General features: G+C 34.5%; 2 protein-coding genes across 2 annotated transcripts in view; one reads left to right on the top strand and one right to left on the bottom strand.

Annotated features, from left to right (window-relative positions):
* MIS18BP1 (MIS18 binding protein 1) overlaps positions 1 to 15201 on the top strand; it is a 47359-nt gene extending 32158 nt beyond the window's left edge. The window contains exons 11-16 of the mRNA XM_059373139.1: positions 3365 to 3537; positions 4287 to 4447; positions 7442 to 7590; positions 11963 to 12047; positions 13735 to 13789; positions 13970 to 15201. Of these exons, the coding sequence (XP_059229122.1) occupies positions 3365 to 3537; positions 4287 to 4447; positions 7442 to 7590; positions 11963 to 12047; positions 13735 to 13789; positions 13970 to 14073 (727 nt within the window). The 3' untranslated portion in view covers positions 14074 to 15201. The remainder of the gene's footprint in view (positions 1 to 3364; positions 3538 to 4286; positions 4448 to 7441; positions 7591 to 11962; positions 12048 to 13734; positions 13790 to 13969) is intronic.
* Positions 15202 to 17592: 2391 nt separating this feature from the next.
* FANCM (FA complementation group M) overlaps positions 17593 to 22747 on the bottom strand; it is a 63159-nt gene continuing 58004 nt past the window's right edge. Inside the window, exons 21-23 of the mRNA XM_059373140.1 lie at positions 21279 to 21654; positions 19262 to 19553; positions 17593 to 17825 (exon numbers count right to left, since the gene is read on the bottom strand). Of these exons, the coding sequence (XP_059229123.1) occupies positions 17708 to 17825; positions 19262 to 19553; positions 21279 to 21654 (786 nt within the window). The 3' untranslated portion in view covers positions 17593 to 17707. The remainder of the gene's footprint in view (positions 17826 to 19261; positions 19554 to 21278; positions 21655 to 22747) is intronic.

Raw genomic sequence — 22747 nt, 5'->3', positions numbered from 1 at the left:
AAAACCTGTCAAAGATTTTAGTGCCAAGAAAATTATCAAGGATAAAGAACATTACAAAATTAGAGAAATGTTAATTACTAGAAAAACAACAATCTTAAATATATATGCATCTAACTAAAAAAACCCTCAAAATACATGAATCAAAATCAGAGAACTAAAAGGAAATGACTGAACTGAAAAGAGAGGTAAAACCACATTTACAGTTGGAAACTTAAATGCTTTTCTGTTGCAATTGATTGACTAGTAGACAAAAAATTAGCAAGGCTACAGAAGAACTGAACAACACCCATCAGCCAACTATCTAATCAACATTTATAGAATAGTCTACCCAAAAATAGGGGGAAAAATACATTTTTTTCCAAGGATAGGTGGATCATTCACTAGATTGAACGTTGACTAGGTCATAAAAACATCTTGACAGATTTAAAATAACTGGAGTCATGCGTAGGGTGTTTGTTCTTTGACCATAGTTGATTTAAACCACAAGTCAATAAAGGAAGGCTAACAGGAACATTTCCAAGCAGTTGAAACTTAAATAACACACTTGTGAATAATCCATGGGTCAAAGAGAAAGAGGTCTGGGGGAGAAAAGATACTGAACTGAACAGAAATGAAAAGATATGAAAATTTGTGGTATGAGCACAGAAGTTCACAAACAACTTTATGGGGTGGTTTTGTAGAGCTCCTCTCTGTTGATTTCTGTGGAACTTTCCACATAAATGAGTCATGGTACACTCTTAGAATGAATGGACTACTGGGTAATAAAAAGTAAGAACTACTGATAATGTAACAACCTGAATGAATTTCAGAGGCATGCTGAATGGGGAGAAAAAAAAAGGCAGCTCAGAAGGTTACATCCTGTATAATTCCATTCTGGAAAGACAGAACTAAGAAAACATCAATGATTGCCAGTTGTTATAGTAGTGGACACAAAGAGGAAGCGCTAGGAATTTTTTTCAGTGTAATGAAACTATTATGTATCCTAATTGTGATCATGGTTATACAAGTCTTTATATTTGTTAAGATTCATAAACCATATCCAAAAAGACAATTTTACTATGTTAACTTAGGAAAAAAATGTTAAGATGCCTATACTGCATACTCTTAAAATATTTACAGATGGCATGCTTGAGTTTGAGCTCTGCTTTTCTAGTTTTGTTTTGGTTTGGTTTTGTTTTTCCCCAAAGCTCTAATCCCAGCCATGCCTTTGAAATTTACCATACTACAAATACACTACTTTCTGTTCCCTAACTTGGCGTCCTGTCTCCTCATCTTCATTTCTTTGCAAATACTATTGCCATATTTTCACCTGTTGTATTTTATCCATCCTTCAAATTTTATCTCACATGTCAGTCACTCCTTCCTGTCACCTTTCTTTATCATCACTTATTCCTACTATCCCACTTAACTATAATAATGATTCTTTCTTAATTAGGTATAATACTTAATGCTTCTTAGAAAATAAAGTAATTCCAATCCTGACTGCATAACACAACAATCACCTGAGAATCTTTTGAAAAATTCAAAGTGTTGGCACGTAAACCTACTAAATTGAAATCTTTAAGGGTAGAGTCTGTGAATCTATTTGCTTATTTTAATAACATTTGCTTGCTTGTACATTTGATGTAACCTCCTCAAGTGATTCTTAGTTGCATCCCACTATTTTGTACTCCTCATCACGCTTATAATCTAGTTAGGAAGTAATTACTCTTAAGAGGTTTATGAAAGTATATCAGGGTAATCTGACTTAGCTTAAGGAGATACTTGAACTAAGATCTGAAAGACAATAATTATTTAAGCCAAATTTTCATGATAAGTTCATTTTAAATAAAACAGTAGAATAAAAGTGGAAAGGAAGAAAGCGTATTTACGAATACTGAAAGAAGGCCAAAATGATCAGAGTACAGAAAATGAGGGCAGAGCAATACAAAATAAGATAGACAACAGTGTGAAAATCATAGTAAATACTTTGGTTTTTATGCTAGTGAGTTATAAACGCAAGTTATATTTTTCTCCCTGTTATCTATAATAGCAAGTTTTAAGTAGGATTGGAGTTACATTATATTTGCTTTTTAACATTATCTGGGATAAAGTAGAGATGTGTTAATTTTAGAGTAATTAAATGCATTAATTATTTTTATTATGAAAAATAGTCCTGGCAGTTCTATACTTGAAAATTAATTATGTACAGAATAGGGAAGCCTGAGCCTTCCATTCCTTTTAGTTCTTCACTTTAGAACACCTGTGGAATAATTAACTGCAAAAAGTGGAGCATTCATTAGTGTTTAATGCTTGTAAATATTTGTCTTCCTTTTATGCACGGAGAGAGTAGTATTCTATAGTCAACTTGTCCTTTCACAAGAGCTGATTTGTATAGATTTACAATTAGATTAATTTATTAAGTAATACCCTAAACTCATCATTTCCTAATTATTTTACTGCATTTTATTATTACTGTCTATGCCTTAAGGTTCTTTACATCAATTATATCTATATCGTGGAAATCCTGTATAATTGTGTCTTATCACACATTTCTTACTGCACATTCAGGGACATTATGTTGGTAGCTTAAAATCAGCCACAATAGAGGTATTTACCATATAGAAATTGGCAAAAACCCTATGAATAAAGGACTTTTTAACCCCAGAGGGCTGGTTTTTAAAATTTACCAGCATAATGCTGTATAGGTTAATTGATGAGTTAAGGAGATCTTTTCTGGCTGAACTGTCAGCTTAACCACAATATGTAAAATCTGTTGGGGGGGGGAGAGGAAAGCAGAAATATGTGTACCAGTTTCTAAATATTTACAAATAAACTTTCAGAATATAACTCATTTATTAAATTTGGTGACTACCTTATATTGACAGTTTTTTTTCTCTTTCAATTTTTATTTCCCTCAATTATATATAAAATATTGTATTCTGTAAATTATGATAGATTGAGAGCAACAATAACACTTTTTGGTAAGAATTTATAACTTGAGAATATATAGCAACTAAGAGCTCATTCTCCAATATACTTAGCACCAGTAAGATTAGTCATGCTTGAGTCCCCCAGAAGATCAGATCACCGATAGTTAGACTTAGGAAAAAGATGTTGAGAGACCTGAGATGAATTTCAGGTTTCATAGAATACAACAAAATAGAAGATACATACCAAATATGTAAAATTACATCTTCATATTTTAAACACTCAAGTAAGTTACTGAATGGAAGGAATAGTTTCTTCTTCCCAGTTATCTAGAATGGTTTTGGTTAAAATTCCTTTAGCTCAGTAAGTCTCATTGGTTTAGTGGTATCCATTCAGGAAGTTGTTTTTGTTAATTTGAATTTCTTGTTCTTTAACTGGTTTTGGTCTTCTGTAGTGCTTTTGCATCTCTTCCAAAGCACAAGCCTGGTTTCTGGTCAGATATAGCTATGGCTGTAGGTTCTCGATCTGCTGAAGAATGCCAGAGGAAATACATGGAAGATCCGAGAGAAAAAGGATCCCAGAAACTTGTCACTAAGAAAAAAACAGTCAGTCCCAAAGGCCAAAATGGTAACCTTTGTAAATTGTTTTTTCCTAGTTCTCAATATTGATTTCTAATCACTCACTAGATACATTTATCTATGTATTGTCATCTTACAGGTATTTTCTCCAAATTTTATACCTAGAAAGAATTCTAAAGATCATCTGTTGAATTTTTTTTACATCTTATGCAGATAGTTAATCCCATCAATAGTAGCCTTAGTAGCCTTATGCTTTGAATTTATTCTAGAAAATCTCCACTTAGATCCAGAGATTTCAGTATCTGGTTTATTTTTTTAAGAGTCTAATTTGAGGCCACTTGGTTAGGGTCCCCTAGAAATTCATAATAAAATTCAAATTAATTTTTCATATTCCCCAGGAGTATACATTCCTGCTCAAGCCTTATGACATAGTTATACTACGCTTTGGAAATATTCTATCCCTGTCCTAATTCAATAAGGTTTATATTTTTTACAAAATCAATAAATTGGGCATTCAGCAAAGGGAATGTAGGAGGTAACCTTTCTTTCCCTCTGGGTAAAGACCTTTTCCACCTTACCCTGGCTGATCTTATGTAGTTTCTTCATGAGTATTCTGTGGGCTAATTATATTGCATAGATCCTAATACAGAAAGAATCTTCTATTATATAGGAGATGTATTAATAGAGGATGCATTTACTTAATATAAATATACAATTTAGATTTTACGAAGTCTGTTAACTTTAGAGCATTACTATAAATTACCAAATCCTTATCAAAATGTTTTGCTGACTCCTAAGGCAAGATAGTTGATGCTGATAAGAAGCAAATTATTAAGATAACTGCCAAAGTGGGAACTCTTAAAAGGAAGCAGCAAATGAGGGATTTTCTGGAACAGTTGCCAAAAGATGATCATGATGATTTTTTCAGTACGACACCTTTGCAGAATCAAAGAGTACTGGTAAGTGTCTTAAGTTCATGAAATCATTGCTTTCTTTATATTGACTTTTTACATCCTTTTTTTTTTTTTAAAGATTTTATTTATTTATTTGACAGATAGAGATCACAGACAGGCAGAGAGAGAGGAGGAAGCAGGCTCCCTGTCAGGCAGAGAGTCCGATGTGGGGCTCAATCCCAAGACCCTGGGATCGTGACCTGAGCCGAAGGCAAAGGCTTTAACCCACTGAGCCACCCAGGCGCCCCTATCTTTCATTTTCATATATGGTTAGTGTTCATCCCTAATATTTAGGCCAAGGACTGATAGTTCCACAGACATGACTCAAAGTATAGTATAGGAAGCAGTCTGCCAGTACAGGCTCTTCTCATTAGTGTCCAGACTCTACACTTCAGTGAGTTTCAAAGGTAATGGGTATAGAGCCAAATTGAAAACCCAGAAATGTTAAAATAGGCTAAATGTATATATTTAAAATTTCATATGCAATGAGGCAAACTTATAAAATTATTTCTTACTGTATAGTAAATACAGTGGAGGGATTTAATGGCACATAAATTTTGTCATTTGTATAAATGAATTTTTATAGTATGAAAAATCATAATTAAAAACTTCAGGAGTTGGGGGCACCTGGGTGGCTCAGTCAGTTCAGCCACTGCCTTTGGTTCAGGTCATGATCCCAGGTCCTGGGATCTAGCCCCATGTCGGGCTCCCTGCTCAGCGAGGAGCCTGCTTTTCCCTCTCCCTCTGCCTGCTGCTCTGCCTACTTGTGCTCTCTATCTCTCTGTCAAATAAATAAAATCTTTAAAAAAATAAAAATAAAAAAATTAAAACCAGCAATTGGGAAAAAATATTTACAAAATATAATGCCAGTGTTTATAATTAATTCAGGTGTTATTAAAATTAATAAAATTTGTCAACAGGTGCCTGGGTCGCTTAGTTAAGTTAAATGTCTGACTTTGGCTTGGGTCATGATATCAAGGTCCCGGTATCCAGCCCTGAGTCAGGCTCCCTGCTCAGTGGGGCATCTGCTTCTCCCTCTCCCTCTGCCCTTCCCCCCACTCATGCTTGCTGTCTCTCTCTCTCTCAGATAAATAAAATCTTTAAAAAAAACATGTCAAATTGGGGAGGGTACGTGCTATGGTGAGTGCTGTGAAGTGTGTAAACCTGATGATTCACAGACCTGTACCCCTGGGGCTGATAATACATTATATGTTTATTAAAAAAAATGTTTAAAAATTATAAAACAAAATGTCAAGATTGCAGGGAAAAAGTGGGCATGAAAAAATTTCAAAAGACTGAATATTTGGGGAGGTGGTTATATTAGCTTACAATCAAAAGAAAACTAAGTATATGTATATATTCTAAGTTACACTCTTTTGTAAAAATGAGTTAAAATATCCACTAACAAAAGCAGTGGAGATAATGATGTAGCCATACATTAGTGGATGTAAAATTAATCATACCCTTTGGAAAGCATCATGGTTTTGTTAAAGAACCATTAGATTAATTGTATTCATTGGAATTTATCTTAAGAAATTCAAAAGAAGCCAAAAATCTTTTTTTTTTTTTAAGATTTTATTTATTTGAGAGAGGGAGAGCCAGCATCCCCACTAAACAGAGAGTGCAACGTGGGGCTCAGTCCCAGGACCTTGAGATCATGACCCAAGCTAAAGGCAGATGCTCAACCAACTGAGCCACCCAGGCACCCTGAAGCCAAAAATCTTGACAAGGATATTCATGGCAGGTTGATCTTTACAGTAGCAAACTAGAAGCAAGATAAATACAATATAAATATTAACTGCAAATTTGAGACTATGTCTTGAATATAAATGTAAATGTTAAAGAGTAGTAAGATTAATGCAAAAATGGATAGATACAGACAACTCATTGAAATGTAAAAATTCAAAGAGTTGTTTTGTTTTAGTGAGCTAAACTTAAGTAGTTTTTAAATTTACTCAATTTTTTAAAAATTTACTCATTTCTTCATATTGTTACATCATCTCCAATACTAAAAAGTTACACAATGCTTTAAGAATTTAGTAACATCATTTTCTGGGGTCTTTTAGCCTACACAAATAAAGGAAGATATTTTAAGGGAGCCATCTGAGGCTCTTACTTTGTTTCCTACATAACAGCCATGGTCTTTTTGGGGTTATATCCGTTATATAATTCTACCATCATTTCAGGCTTCTCTAAGGTTTTAATGTATCAGAAGGTAAAATCTTAAGGATTGAATTGTTTATTGGAAATATATATACACAAAAGTTTAATATTGCTTGAATTCCTATTAAGTGCCAAGCATAATAATCAATGAATTAGTTCTGTTTTGTTCTGTTTACACAGAGGTAAGCAAACCATGACCCATGGGTCAAATCTGACAGGCCACATTTTTTAGAAACAAAAAATTTTATTAGAACACAGACATGTTCACTGTTTACTCAGCTATGTCCCCTTTCATGCTACAACAGCAGAGTTGAATATTTGGGACAGAGACTGTGAGGTCCACAAAGCCTAAAATATATATTGTCTGACCCTTTACAGGAAATATTTGCTAACTCCTGGTCTTTTCACAACTTTTAGAAATAGGCGTCATTGTCTCTGTTTAACACAATAGAACCAAAATTTTTTAAAGGCTCTGTTCTGTAACCACTAATATGTTCTCTCAGCTGGAAAATTTAAGGAGGAAAACAACTTACTAGCCCACCCAAAAACATTTAGTGATAATGAGAAATGCCATTTTTAGGGTTGTCTGCTGGCTGGTAATAAATATTTGTTTTCGGGACGCCTGGGTGGCTCAGTTGGTTAAGCAGCTGCCTTCGGCTCAGGTCATGATCCCAGCGTCCTGGGATCAAGTCCCACATCGGGCTCCTTGCTCCGCAGGGAGCCTGCTTCTCCCTCTGACTCTGCCTGCCATTCTGTCTGCCTGTGCTCCCTCTCGCTTGCTCTCTCTCTGACAAAAAAAAAAATATATATATATATATATATATATTTGTTTTCTAGTTGCCAAGTCTCCAGGATAGTGCAGAAGAGGATGATATTCTGCCAAGTATGGACAAAAATCCAGCAACTCCATCATCAGTTGTCTTTCCATTGGCAAAAACTCCACAGTGTCAACATGTCAGTCCTGGCATGCTAGCCTCTGTAAATAGGTAAATGGGCATATGATACTGTAATTCTCTGCATCAGCATTTAACATTTCATGAGTTGGATAGTAGATGTCAGTAATAAGAGTTACCATTGAAAAAAATCAAGAAAGAATAGTTTTTAAAAGTCAAGGATAAACAAGTAGGGACAGTATAGGGACACAGCTCACACTTTACATCAGGAAAATTCCAAATGGATCAAAGTTTTGCATAACATATTACACTATAAAATAAACCATAAGAAACCTTGCAGGATTATTTGATAATCATTGATTAGTAAAAGTCTTTTCAAACTATGATGCAAGACTCAGAAGACACTAACAAAAAGAATCATAAAGTCAACCAGGGAAACAGTTTTCCCCTACCAACCACCATAAGCAATCAAAAGATAAACAGTGAAGAAAAAAAATAAACAGTGATCTGTCAAAAGAATATATGAAATTCATCAAAGGAAAAGGCTAATTTTCCTAATGCAGCACTCCTAAAAATTAAGAGGAAAGGAAAGCCATTCTCATGCATTACTAGTGAGAAGGTAAATTAGTATAGTGTCTCTAAGAAGCAGTTTTTCAATATTTGTCAAAATTGTGAATACACATGCTCTTTGACCTATCAGTCCTGCTTCTCAAATAGTGAATGCACAGCTTATTAGAGTATTGTTTATAATAGCAAAAGACTAGAAGCAACTCAAATTCTAGTCAGATAAACTCTGGTACATTATGTAGCCATAGAAATTAATGAAGAAATTCTTTGGGTACTATTATGGTAAAATGTTCAAGATGTATTAAGTGAAAAAAGTTAGATGCAGTGAATTATTTGGCTGTGTGTGTACTTGCATATGTTATATGTGCATATATATGTGTGTGTGTGTATGTATATATACATATATATATGTAATTGCTTTCCTTTTATTAAATATATCTGGAAGAATATATAAGAAACTGAAAAGATTAATGATCCCTACAAAAAGGAACTAAGATCACTTGTAGATGAAAATAAGAGGGAAACTTTTTGAATTTTGAACTATGTGAATACAGGAACTACTTGAAATATAAATAAAATTAAGAAAAATCAGGGGTGACCAACATTCAATAATACAGAGAAAAGATGGAAAGTAATAAATAAGAGGCCTGAAAATAAGCCATTCCATTTGACAGTCAAGCAGGACAATGCTGATTTTATGAAAAGTAATTTCTATGGTTTGAGGCAGAAGCCAAATAATAATGACTGTGAAAAAAAGTATTCAGTCCTCTCTTAGAGCTTAATGAAATTTTAATTTGCATTTACTTGGTAAAATCATAATTTTCCCCCAGCAATCCACAAATTATTTTTGGTTTATTTTTGATTTGGTATTCATTGCAAGTGAAAGTATATTGAGAGTATAATTTTGGACAAAGTTTTTGGTAAGCACTTTGGCCAAATCATCAAAAATTTTAAAATATTTATCCCTTTGGCCCTTGAATTTTGTTAGTCATTTTATGAGGAAATGTATTTGGGGAAGTATGTTATGTACATCTGTATGAACAAAGACGATCATTATGAAACAATACTGGAAATATGGAAATGACCTAAATGTCCAATAAAGTTAAATTAGAATTTGTCCATATAATAGAATAATATGTAGAATAGAATAATAGAATAATATGTCCATATAATAGAATACATATGATATATAAATATATTTAATATATTATATATTTATATATAATAGATATTATTACATTATATATAATGTAATTATATATTCATATATTTTATATAAATATATTATACATGTATATATGTAATATATTTGTACATATTTTAAATATATATTATATATAGAAAATATAATATTATTATATTCTATGAATCATGCCTTCAAAGAATATTTTTTTTTAAGATTTTATTTATTTATTTGACAGAGATCAGAAGTAGGCTGAGAGGCAGGTGGTGGGGGTGGGAAGCAGGCTCCCCACTGAGCAGAGAGCCCAATGCAGGGTTTGATCCCAGGACCCTGAGATCATGACCTGAGCTGAAGTCAGAATTTAACCCACTGAGCCACTCAGGCGCCCCAACCTTAAAAGAATTTTTAACAACAAAGAATAATGTTCAGTTGATTATAGATTATAAATAGTATCCCAATTTACATAATATATTCAGAGAGGAAATTTCTTGACTAAAAACATCACTAGCCATTATCCCTCACTGAATGACTTTTGGTTTTTGGTTTTCTTTTATATTACTTTTACAATGATGGCAATACATCTTTTTTTCCCCCCAATGGAACACATGGTGGACTCATTAATATCATGAATATATCTCCGAAAACTTTGAAAAAATGAGTTTCCTAAGCCTCCTTTTAATTTTAAATAATGAAACAGTTTTTATCACTTCAGAAGTGACTTTTTTGTACAGGACAGCAGGCTCATGGGGTGCTGATCCTGAACAGCTGGCCAGGCTTATTCACTAGCTATACAGCAGTGTTTGTGGTTCACATTAATATCTTAATACAGTCATATATTTAGAAATTTCAACATGTCATAGCTTTATGGTTGCTTCCAGATTATCATAAAGGATATTTGATCATAAAGGATCTTGAACTCAAGAGAGAGAATTAGAATTGGTGTTCAGTTGGTATTTACTGTTATAAGCAAGACTACGAACCGTAGGGAGAAATGGGAACAACCAATCTGTTTAGGTTCAGTTTGTGTCTGTAACTGAGCCAAGTATTTGCTAAGAATGAGAAGGGGGAAAATAAACTAAAAAGAAACGCCTCAACATTTAGTTGGAAGCTATAAATTGAGGATTTTCATCACCAGGTATATCCTTAAAGTGGCTAACTGTTAAGATTCAATCTCGATAGGGAAGGAAATGAACAGTAGAAGGTAGTGAGAGGTCTTAAAGGGAGTCCAGGGACAAGTTGTCTCAGTGAACTTTGGAAAAAAGAGCAAGATAATGATTGGAAAGAACACAAATGGGACAATGAGCAAGAAGCAAAACCTTAATTTCCTAGAATATTCTTACTCAGTGTTTCCTTTAAAATGTTAGGTTGAAGCATTTTGTCCATTTCCATTAGTACACTGTTGTCTTAAGAATGGAAAAGACAGGGGCGCCTGGGTGGCTGAGTGGGTTAAAGCCTCTGCTTTCGGCTCGGGTCATGATCCCAGGGTCCTGGGATCGAGCCCCACATCAGGCTCTCTGCTCTGCTCAGCAGGGAGCCTGCTTCCTCCTCTCTGCCTGCCTCTCTGCTTACTTGTAATCTCTGTGTCAAATAAATAAATAAAAATCTTTAAAAAAAAAAATGGAAAAGACAAATACACTTTTCCTGTTTTTAAGTTTTTATTTAAACTCTAGTTAGCTAACATACAGATTAATATTAGTTTCAGGTGTACAATATAGTGATTCAGTACTTCCATAGGACACCCAGTGCTTAACTGGGTGGACACAAGTATGCTCCTTAGTCCCCATCACCCATTTAGCCCATCCCTCCCCCATCTACCTCCCTTTTGGTAACCATCAGTTTGTTCTGTATAGTTAAGAATCTGTTTCCTGGTTTGCCTTTCCCCACCCCACCTCCCAGTTCATCTATTTTGTTTCCTAAATTACAAGTCTGAGTGAAATCACATGGTTATTTGTCTTTCTCTTATTTTGCTTAACATGCTTTCTGGCTCCATCCATGTTGTTGCAAATGGAGATTTTAATCTTTTTTATGGCTAGGTTATATTCAATTTTATATATATGCCACATTTTCTTTATTCATCAATTGATGGATACTTGGGCTGTTTCCATGATTTGGCTATTGTAGGTGATGCTGCTCTTAACATTGCAGTGCAGTATCCCTTTGAGTTAATATTTTGTATTCTTTGGATAAACACCCAGTAGTGCCATAGCTGGATCATAGGGTAGCTCTATTTTTAACATTTTGTGGAATATCAGTACTATTTTTCACGTGGCTGTACCAGTTTGCATTCCCACCAACAGTGCACAAAGTTCCTCCTTTCTCCACATCCCCAATACCTATTGTTTGTGTTGATTTTAGTCATTCTGACAGGTATGAGGTGATATCTCGTACTTTGATTTTAATTTTCATGATGATCAGTCATGTTGAGCATTTTTTTCATGTGTTTGTTGGCCATCTGGAGTCATTGGGGAACTGTCTATTCATGTCTTCTGCCTGCTTTTTAATTGGATTATTTCTATTTTGGGTGCTGAGTTGCAGAAGTTCTTTATATATTTTGGATACTAACTCTTTATCAACTTCCCAGAAAATATACTTTTCCCCAGAAAATGTACTTTTTAAAGATCAAAACACATTTTAAATTAATTTTGTCAATTGCTATTCAGGCTGTGGAGAGAAGTATGATAGTTAATGTTGACTTAAAATTTTGTATTCAAACAGGAATGATTGTGATAAATATGTCTTTCGTATGCAAAAAAACCATAGAAGTAAAGGTGGCATTGTCTGGGGCAATATCAAGAAAAAAGTAAGTTTATTTATTCTTCATTTATTCATCACCTTTATGGAATAACTATAATATATGGCAGACTGTGAGAGTTATATGTAAAAGTTCTTGCCCTCAAAGTAGTTACTCTTAGAGAATATTATTTATGGAGGTAAAATGAAGAACCCCTTTGTCTCCTGATTGTATATTCCTTCTGACCAGATTATAGCAATTTCTTCCTCCCTCACCCATGTTGAAATATTTATATTGCACACTTGCTCTAGATTATAATTCTTCTCAGAGAGTTTGTAAACTAAACATTGGGATTACATAATCCTGTCCAATCTCTATGGGTTTCCTTTGTCCACAGGAAATGGTAGATACTTAAAATCAGCCTGGAGACTAAATTCTTTAAAAGAAATCTCCAGTATTGAGGGTGCAGACAGACTCAATGATTCTTAGATTTCCTTTTTCCAGTCCCACATTCCTGAGACCAGAGAATGAAATTGTGGTTTGTTGCAAAGGATCTGGAATCATCATAGTGAGAAAGACTTGGCTGGCTTCTAGTCTCTGTTTCACCAGTAAAAAGTTGGATTGTTTTGACAACTGTTTCACAAACTCGAATGTGGCCAAGAGTCACTTAGGGATCTTGTTAAACAGATTCTGAACCAGTAGATTTGAGATTTCTACATTTCTAAAGCTTCGGATGTCTATGTTGCTGTCCATAGACCATACTGAGTAGTAGCAAGATCTTAATCCACTTAGTCTGTTCACATGGATAAATCTATAAGAACCCTTCCTATTAAGAATTTTTCTTTGTATTTCTGATAATCATCCTAACCAGTATTGGACTTCTTTTCTTCTTAATGTGTCAAAATGGGAGCAATCTACTGAAATATAATAATATCCTTGTGATTTAGTCCTATTTTTTTCACAGACTAGTATTTTGTAGCTAGTGTGTGAGGACAGAAAGAGCAAAGGATTTAGTGTTAAAAATTCTGATTTCAAGATTTGACTTCCCGTACCAGCTTTATAATAAGACAAACTGTTTGGGCTTTCTAATCTCATTTTATTCACGTATGGTTATCATTGATGAGGGAATCATGGGTTTAGTGTCCTTGAATGATTTTGAGAGCTAAATGATAGAATAGTGGTTTTAACTCATTTCACAAGAAAAAGTACATTTATATCACAATCTGATCATGGGTTTGTATCTGAAAAGTTTGAACTATATTTACCTTTAGTACAGTGGATATACCCTGTCATATTTTCTATTCTATTCCTTTTCATTTTTTAAAGATAGGCAGCCATGGCCAAAAGTTTAAAAGTCATTGATGTAATAAGTATGTATTATACATTTAAAATTTGTCATTTAAGTTACCATTTTAGACAAGAATTTAAATTCTGCTAGTGTAATGTAATGGATTGAGTACTTAGATTTTGGCAACTGTCCAGAGGCCCACAGACTATCCCGTCACTTCTGCAGCATTAGTTTGTAATATTTTCTTATAAGTCATGTTTGCCAGCAATGGGAAAAACACTGAATAAGTATTCTTGCCGCAGATAAATTCAACTTAAAATTAGACATTTCACAGATAATTATAATGTGATTAGGTATCATTATAGGCATGTGTTCAAGGTACTTGGGGTGAAGCATGCTTATTTTGTCTATGTTTGAGGCAGAATTCACAGAAGGTACTATTTACTATTAATATAAACTTTCTTGCAGGTTGAAACGGATTTTTTAACTCCAACATCAAAGAAAGAAACCCTGTTTAACAAAGGTAAGTTATTTTTCTTTTGTAGCTTAATCTATTATAAGATAACCTCATTATTAACATGGTACATGAAATTAACTGCTCTCAAATGGGCCAGACTTAAACTATTCAGTTTCTCAGTTCTTTTCAGTTTCTTTGAAATTACTTTTAGAAGTATACTAATCTTTATTAAATTTCTCTTTACAGAATTAGGAGGAAATTCTGGTATTGGAAAACTTTTCACTAATGCTATGGAGTCTTTAGATGAAGAAGACAAAGATTATTATTTTTCAAATTCTGATTCTGCATAGTAAAAATGAGAAAATATTTCCAGGATTTTTATCAAGAAGCAGATATCTGTATCTTCTTTTGGAATATATGTATTTTCCTTATAACATACCTTCATATGAAATTGTGGAAGGTTTTAGGAGTTTATATTCAGAATAAACATCCTCCTGTAAATATTGCTCATTGCTGCAGGTTACTAAAATTTAAGGACAGTTGTTTTGCTTGTATAGATATTTGTAAATTTCTGCAATATTAAAATATTCTAGGGGTACCTGGGTGGCTCAGGGGTTAGAGCCTCTGCCTTCGGCTCGGGTCATGATCACGGGGTCCTGAGGTCAAGCCCCATGTCAGGCTCTCTGCTTGGCAGGGGGCCTGCTCCCCCCCCCCCCGCCTGCCTCTCTATTTGTGATCTCTGTTAAATAAATAAAATCTTAAAAAAAATTCTAGATAAGTCTCGCTTAAGCATCCAAGTCTGCTTACTTTAAGAAAATCATGTTCCAGATTTTTTAAAAGCTTCCAAGAAAATATTGTTCCCTTTAGGAATAGGGTTGGGGAGGGAGAATGAAAAGTAGACTGGATTGCTGGGTACTGGATACTAGGTACATGAAAATGTCTGAGTTAGCATTTGTTATCACTTGGTATACAAGCCAGAATTGATTTAATATTTAAATTACATGTTATTGAAACTAACGTGACACTCTTTCTCCAGATTTTTTTCTTAAAACTTGTGATTAGCATACCTATGAAACCTATATAAATTTAATTTATTGCTTTTTCGTTATTTTATTAGGTAGAATCAGAGAACAAATTTTGTTGCATTACACCTTATTTACATATGCAGACATTGGTCTCAAAAAGACTGGATTAGGCAAACATTCAAGTAGTTGAACTACATTGTAAGAAGTTAATAAACCATGTTATAGTGAACATTTTCTTTTCAGCTCCTTTAGAAATACATTATTTAGCTCATTTAGCTCATTTTGACATACAATATTTTTCCTGTGGTTATAGTATATATTCACTTACCCTTTCTCTCCAGTTAGATTGTTCAAATAAACTTGGTTTGGTTTTATAACATTTGTATTTTGGTTGTTGTTGTTTGATTACTGGATCATAAAAAGTAAATAAATATGCACTTTGTTATTGGTTCAGCTTGTTGCCTCAAAAATTCTCAGAACTTTTAGTAAAAAATATGTTTTCTTGTTTCTTAAGAATTTAGTCAGTAACAATCAGTTGTATAACTATTAAACTTTTGGAAACATAAGATTTGAAAAGAATATTGCTGAGATACTAGACTGAGTTCATAATTGTTTCTGCCACAAAGACTTAGATGTAGAATGGAACAAATGAAGAGATTATCTTAGTGAAATACAGTTTTATGCCAATATTTGGTATAATACCATGTTGTTTAATGTTAATGGATAGTGTTTTTAAGGAGTTAGAGGGTACTTAAATTCCATAATGGGAAACAAAAGGATAATTTTGATATAGCACAGACTTAACACCCTAAAGTGTGGCCTTCCCCCCCTTCCCAATTCCCTTTGTCCTGCTAGAACTCATTCAGTGTCCTTCCTAGTCTACTTTACTGTATCCCACCTGCCAGGTACTTGGTTAGTTCCATTTCTTTCCATCAGGTCATAAGATAAACTAGTAAGCCTTAAAGTAACCTCCAAAGGAAACTTAAAAATAGGCTTAAAGATGGATTAATAATCCATCTTTAAGGTTGACAGTTAAGTGCTACCAATGAAAGTATAAAGAAGACTACTGCAGCTTAAATATGAATAGAGTTCTTCTGTACACGGCAAGCATAAATAAATAAAATCCTCTAGGTTGTCTCCCTCACACCAGGTTAATTAATAGAATATTTTGTCTGGTGGTTGGACACAAAGAATATGAGCACACTGGTGTCTGCATGGGAGGTGCTGCAAGGTGGTCATCATTCCCAGGTCAGTGGGAAGTTGTTGAGGAACTGCATGCTTCTGGAATGCAGCTAGGGCATGGTACCACCAAATGTCCCCCACCCCTGCACCACTGACAACAGGTAGCAGGAATAAGCAGCAGCAGAACAGCAAACTGGAGCCAGAAAGAAGCCCCTTCCTTCTACTGATAAAGCTTAAATCATGCCCACTATAGGGAGAAATGTTCAAAAAGTCCAGTCCGTTATAGCAAGATTCCAAAGGGTAAATTTGAGCCTGAAAGAAAAATAAATCGATGCTTGCACATGAGCCAATAACTTCTAGAATTTCTCACTTCGACAGAATTATTGAACAGTAGAACTATGAAATCTGCTGCTCTAAGTAGAATTAAGAATTTATACTACCACAAAGAAGCTAAGCTCACAATTAAGGGTTAACTTTTTAGTGGGGGGGGAGGCAGGACCTGTCTCTAATTCCTGGGTTCTGGTTCTAGATTTCCCAGTAAACTTGAATGAGTCACTTGTTTGTGGGCCTTATTTCCACCTGCTAAGAAAAGAGAAAAGAAATCTGAATTAGGGGCGCCTGGGTGGCTCATGGGTTGGGCCACTGCCTTCAGCTCAGGTCATGATCTCGGGGTGCTGGGATCGAGTTCCGCATTGGGCTCTCTTCTCGGCAGGGAGCCTGCTTCCTCCTCTCTCTCTCTCCCTGCCTCTCTGCCTACTTGTGATCTCTCTGTCAAATAAATAAATAAAATCTTTAAAAAAAGAAAAAAATCTGAATTAGGTGAACTCTGAAGTCCCTGCCTGGTGTAAGGCAAGCAGAACTCAACTGTGAGGTTAGTTCACCTACTCTGCAGGGTAACAAGAAAACAATGAGGCAACCAGAGAATAAAGGACTCTAAATGGCAGGGCGGGGGGGGGGGGGATCCATAGTTAAAGACTGACTAGGAGGGCCTCAGATATTGCAGATAAAACTGGAGACATCCTAAAATATCCATAGCATCACAGACACTATTAAGGGCACAGTGAAGTCCACATTGAACAGCTCATCTGATACTAACAAGTTTCCCAAATCTAAGCCAATACTCCACTTCTCTGAATATGATATTTCAACAACAAAAAAAGCAGTGTAGGTTGGAGTTCATACTAGCAGGATTTGACTGTACTTGATTGGGAAACTTTTGATAAGATAATCATATTCAGTTAAATTTTCATCTCTCCTAGTAACTGAAGCACACTTCTAATGATAGAGCTACCATTCACATCTTACCCAATATGTAGATAGACTCAGGACATTTCAAATATTCTGTATGATAATATCATTTTTATATAGGAAAATTATTTATGACCATTAAGTTGGCAGCAGTCAGACACCTCAACCTATTATGCCAACAAATGGCAAGTACAGTGCTATAATCTCTGGAAATTTTCTAAAATACATCTCTATCCCAAGCTTCTACTTTCTTTAAAGCACCTTCAGTAAACCTTCTTTTATTCAATAAATAAGTTTCATAATCTAGTTAATCAAAATGATTACTGAATATCAGGTTTTCTTTTAAAATAATTATAATCTATATAAAAAATATATATACACAATATAAAATACATATGAAACTATTCTTTTACATATTTTAAACTGATCACCACAAACCACAATAATGATTATTGAAGTGCATTCAGTATTGCGAGAGTTCTTTTTCATAACCGAACCTGAGCAATATGATCATGCATCAGATTGTAGTCTACTTTGGTTGACCATCTGGTAACATCTGCATATCAAATACATAGTGAATATATCTGTATATCTCCTCAGCCTTCTGATGAGTTACTTGTGCACATAAAGAGATTTCTTGAGGTGAGCTGAAAAATAAATGAGTAGAACTTTTGTATAATTTAATCTTATTTGCTTAAAGAGCACCAAACATAAGAGTTAATATGTCCGTAGCATGAGTTTAAATAAAAGTTATTCTATATATATAAATTCATATATAAAAATAATTTCATTGTTTTACACATGGGCCTTTGGTTTAATTAACCTATTTTCTGAAATCTTCCTTTTCAAGCAATATAACAGACAAAATCTTGTAAAATTTGCAAATATCACATTTGTCTAGTTCCAAAACTAAACAGCCCAGACTCTGAGAAACTCAGAGTTTTAGAGGGGAGAAGGGTGGGATGAATGGGTGAGCCTGGTGGCAGGTATTAAGTTGGAACGTATTGCAAGCAGCACTGAGTATTATACGTAAACAATGAACTGTGGAATACTACATCAAACACTAATGATGTATTGTATGGTGACTAACATAACACAATTAAAAAAAGATAAAAAAATGCAAGCTCATGGACGGGACTGGAAGAGATTATGCGGAGCGAAATAAGTCAAACAGAGAGTCAATTATCATATGGTTTCACTTACTTGTGGAGCATAACAAATAACATGGAGGACATGGGGAGATGGAGAGAAGGGAGTTGAGGGAAATTGGAAGGGGAGGTGAGCCATGAGAAACTATGGACTCTGAAAAACAACCTGAGGGTTTTGAAGGGGCGGGGGATGGGAGGTTGGGGGAGCCTGGTGGTGGGTATTAAGGAGGGCCCAGATTGCATGGAGTACTGGGTGTGGTGCAAAAACAATGAATACTGTTACGTTGAAAAGAAATATAAATAAATAAATATTTTTAAAAAGCAAAAAAAAAAAAAAAAAAAAAAAAAAAATACATTGGGGAACTTATAATACAAGTAGCCCTTGACAGTGGAGACGTTAGTATGTTGCTAGACAATATTGCTCTAACTTGACAATGAGCTCTCAATCTTTTTCTAGAGAAGGATATTGATGGGAAGGTGAACTTGTGAGGACATAATAATGTAAAGTTAAGGAACTGCTTAGTTTTCACTTTAAGAAAAAGTAAGTGCATTTTTATATTCTTGAGATGAATCCAAAGTGAGCCTTACGACCTATGCATTTCATTGCGATACCTGTGAAATTTGTAGCTTAAATTAAAGTTGTAATTTATCTTTACTTTGGTTAAAAAATGTGATTTGTATAATAAATGATCTACCGTGTATGTTCAAAAAAAAAAAAATGTAAGCTCAAATATAAGAGCTGTCTCTCTAGCTCCCAGAAGGCTCTAAGTTCCCCAAAGGCAATGGATCGAGCCCCACCTCAGGCTCCAGTCTTGGCAGGAAGCCTGCTTCTCCCTCTCCCACTCCCCTGGCTTGTGTTCCCTCTCTTGGTGTCTCTGTGTGTCAAATAAATAAATAAAATCTTAAAAAAAATAAAAATATTAAAACAGACATACCTGTTAGTCATCTTTTTCACAGAAGAAAACCGGTGACACATATTTAATGCAGCTATGTAACTTATATTGGGAATACTTAGATAAAATTGAAGTGCCTCACATTTATTTCTGCTCACCACCGTTGGAACATGAATACCAACATTCTTTCTTTGTTCTAGTAAAGATAGTTCCTTTAGCAAATCTGCAGTTTCTTCTTGGCAGGAACTGAAAAGAATTCGGATTCCAGCACCAATTAAGGCACTCAGCAAGTTGTCGTAGCTCTTTGTTCTCCTAAACATCCTGGATATGTCTCCTAAATATTTCATATTTAGGAAAATACATTAAATTACATTAAGTAAATTACATTAAGTAATTAATTCATTAATTATAATTAACTATAATTGGTAAATTATATTAAGTAGAATCATTAATACTACATATAATCAAAATCCCAAGATCCATACCCATTAAGCAAATTAGTGCCATCTTATGCTAATGAGAAAAGCTCAACTGAAGATTTAGTGATTCTCAAGTATCTGGGAGATAAAATAGGAAGAATTATCCTTATGAGGATCTTCAGTTAGAATCAAAAAGATGAGTCAGCAGGAGAGATCTCATATTCCTAGATAATTCATTGCTAAACACCAATACCATATTATTCTAAAATTCATAATGCTAGCACTGATGAATAGCTCAAGTACTGGCTTAACTGATATAAAATCTTACATATTTATCCCAAGAGTAACTCAAAACCCTGCATACCCATTTTAGCGTCATCCTTAATTCTTGCCTATTAAGTTACTTCCCTACCTTTCCCATTCATTTCTTTTCATATTCTATCCTCCATCCTTTTGGGGGCACTTTTCATTGCGGAAAAACAAAACAAAAATTTTTCCATAACTTTTTTTTCCTGCAACTTTTGCCATGTTACTTTCCTTTTATTCCAAATCTATTTCCTTTATAAAGGATATTTTGATAAAGAGGAAATTATAGAATTTTAGCCCTAAGAGGACTGAAGAGATAGCTTAATCAAGTCACTTGTCAGAAAAAGAAAGAAGGAAAGAAAGAGACAGGCAAACGTGGCTACTGAAAGAGCGACTTATCCAAGGCCATATAGTTTACCACTGACAGTATGGGGATAAAAAGGTACAATGTTCAATTATCAACCCAGTGTTTTATATAAACTACATTATTTCCTTTTACTTTATACTGTGTGGCTGTATAACTCTTGAATTCTTCCATACTGGCCTTTTGCCTGCATGATTTCTCTTAGTCCTCATAATATTACAAAATGAATAGAACAAGTATATTATTAACCCCTCAGAGGGAGTGATTTGTTAATGCAACGTCACATAGCTATTGTGACAATAGAATTCAGTGTGTCTTCTGATTCCATATTCCATGACCTTTTTTATCATTCTCAGGGCTCCCCCTTCAAGTAGGCACCACCCAAAGAAATTCCATAACTGAAGCTCCTATGCACCCATTTCAGCTCCCTAATAAGAATACCTGAGTATTCAACTGAACTCTCTTTATACCTCAAATCTGCTCTTCTCTGATAATCATAATTAATAAAAAGCAGCACTACCTAGTGCCCGGTGAAAGAAATCAGTTGATTCAAGGGTAATTCTTGCCTCCTTCCACCAACTACTGCCAATCCTGCCTCCTAAATCCCCTAAATCCTCCTCCTTTTTCCCACTACTGCCTTAAGGTCCTATCCTTTCTGAAGCCCCTGAAAAAAATGCATGACTGGTTTACTTGCCTTCAATTTCTTACCCTTTAACTCTCAAACTGCCTTTAGACACAATGACTAAAAAAATCCAAAAATAAACCTATTTATGAAGCAGCTAATGATAATTGCATAAAATAAATATAATGACTAATGAAAAACATTATGGCTTCATATAAACACATAAAGTGACATTTTTGAGTCAGGTATTTATATTTTAAGAGTTTCCAAATACTGATAGCAGAGTGAATTAAACAATAATCTAGTTCCTTTACAGCTTTATAAACAAAAACATTTAAAAACACAAACCTGTTTTTTCTCTGTCCTTCTCCACTATCACACATATTCTTTCAAACATGCTCTGTAGGTACTGGATCTGGTCAATGAGTTTGTTCTTATTGATACTATTTAACATCTCAGATTGAGACCTCCTTTCCACCACCATGCGGTTGCTCACGATGTAATCACAGCCATTAAGAGGACAAACCTCTACTTGTAAGCCATGAATTGCTCTTAGGGAAGAAATTACTTCTGATCCAGAAGTGATTTCACAACTATCTACAAGAATACAAGTTCTTTGGCCTTCCTGTGGAAGTCTAAGAGAAGCATATGTGCCAGCCAAATGTGGTCTTGAATTGGAACAATTTGCCACGGAAGTTCTCAAATCCTCCAGAGTATGACCAACCTGAAAAGGCGGAAAATATTGGTGACTATCAGGTTAAATATTAGTGCCATAAACTTCTAACACCTGAAACTTATTTTCCTTACTGATATTATTTCTTCTTTTTAACTGTTTTTTTCTTCCTTCAACATGATCAAAGTGACTATGTAACATGAAGGACCAAGCTACCACTTCACACCTAGTAGGATGGCTAAAATGAAAAACAAAACAGTAAAATAAGTGTTGTCTGAATGTGAAAAAACTGGAACCTACATTGCTGGTGGGAATGTAAAATAGTTTGGCCACTGTGGAAAACAGTTTGGAGGTTCCTTAAAAGTTAAACACAAGGGGCGCCTGGGTGGCTCAGTGGGTTGAGCTCCTGCCTTCAGCTCAGGTCATGATCCCAGGGTCCTGGGATCAAGCCCCACATTGGGCTCTCTGCTCAGCATGGAGCCTGCCTTTCTGCCTATTTGTGATCTTTGTCTGTCAAAAAAATAAATAAAATCTTAAAAAAAAAAAAAAAAAAAACCAACACAGAATTACTGTATGACCCAGTAATTCTACTCCTAGGTATATACCAAAAAGAAGTGAAAATAGAGACTCAGATATTTGTTTGCCAATTAATTTTGGAAAATTCTCAGTCATTGCCTGTACAAATAGATCTTCTAACCTATTCTCTCTTCTCCTTAATTCCAATTATGTGTATCTGAGATTGTTGGACACAGTCCCAGAGCTCTTGGATGCTCCATGCTGGGGTTTTTTTATTCACCCTTTGTGTTTCATATTGGGTAATTTCTATTGACCAAGCTTTAAGTTTGTTCTCGTTCCATGATTGTGTTGCATCTACTGATGGGCTCATTAAAGATATTCTTCATCACTCTTAGTATGCTTTCCATTTCTAGCATTTCCACTTTCTTGTTTTTTATATTTTCCATTTCTGGAATGATGGTCTCTTTCTCTTCATGCATGTTTGTTTTACTTTTCCACTAGAACCTTTAATATATTAATCAAGATTATCTTAAAATACTTATCTGGTATTTCCAACATCTGAGTCATACCTGAAAGTTCTTGGGAATGTTTTCTTCTTCTATATATCTTGTAACTTTTGGGTGAAAGC

The sequence above is a fragment of the Mustela nigripes genome, chromosome 13, assembly GCF_022355385.1.
Source record: "Mustela nigripes isolate SB6536 chromosome 13, MUSNIG.SB6536, whole genome shotgun sequence".
NCBI lineage: Eukaryota > Metazoa > Chordata > Mammalia > Carnivora > Mustelidae > Mustela > Mustela nigripes.
The sequence above is the reverse complement of the archived record's forward strand: the minus strand, read 5'-3'. Positions and strand labels throughout refer to the sequence as shown.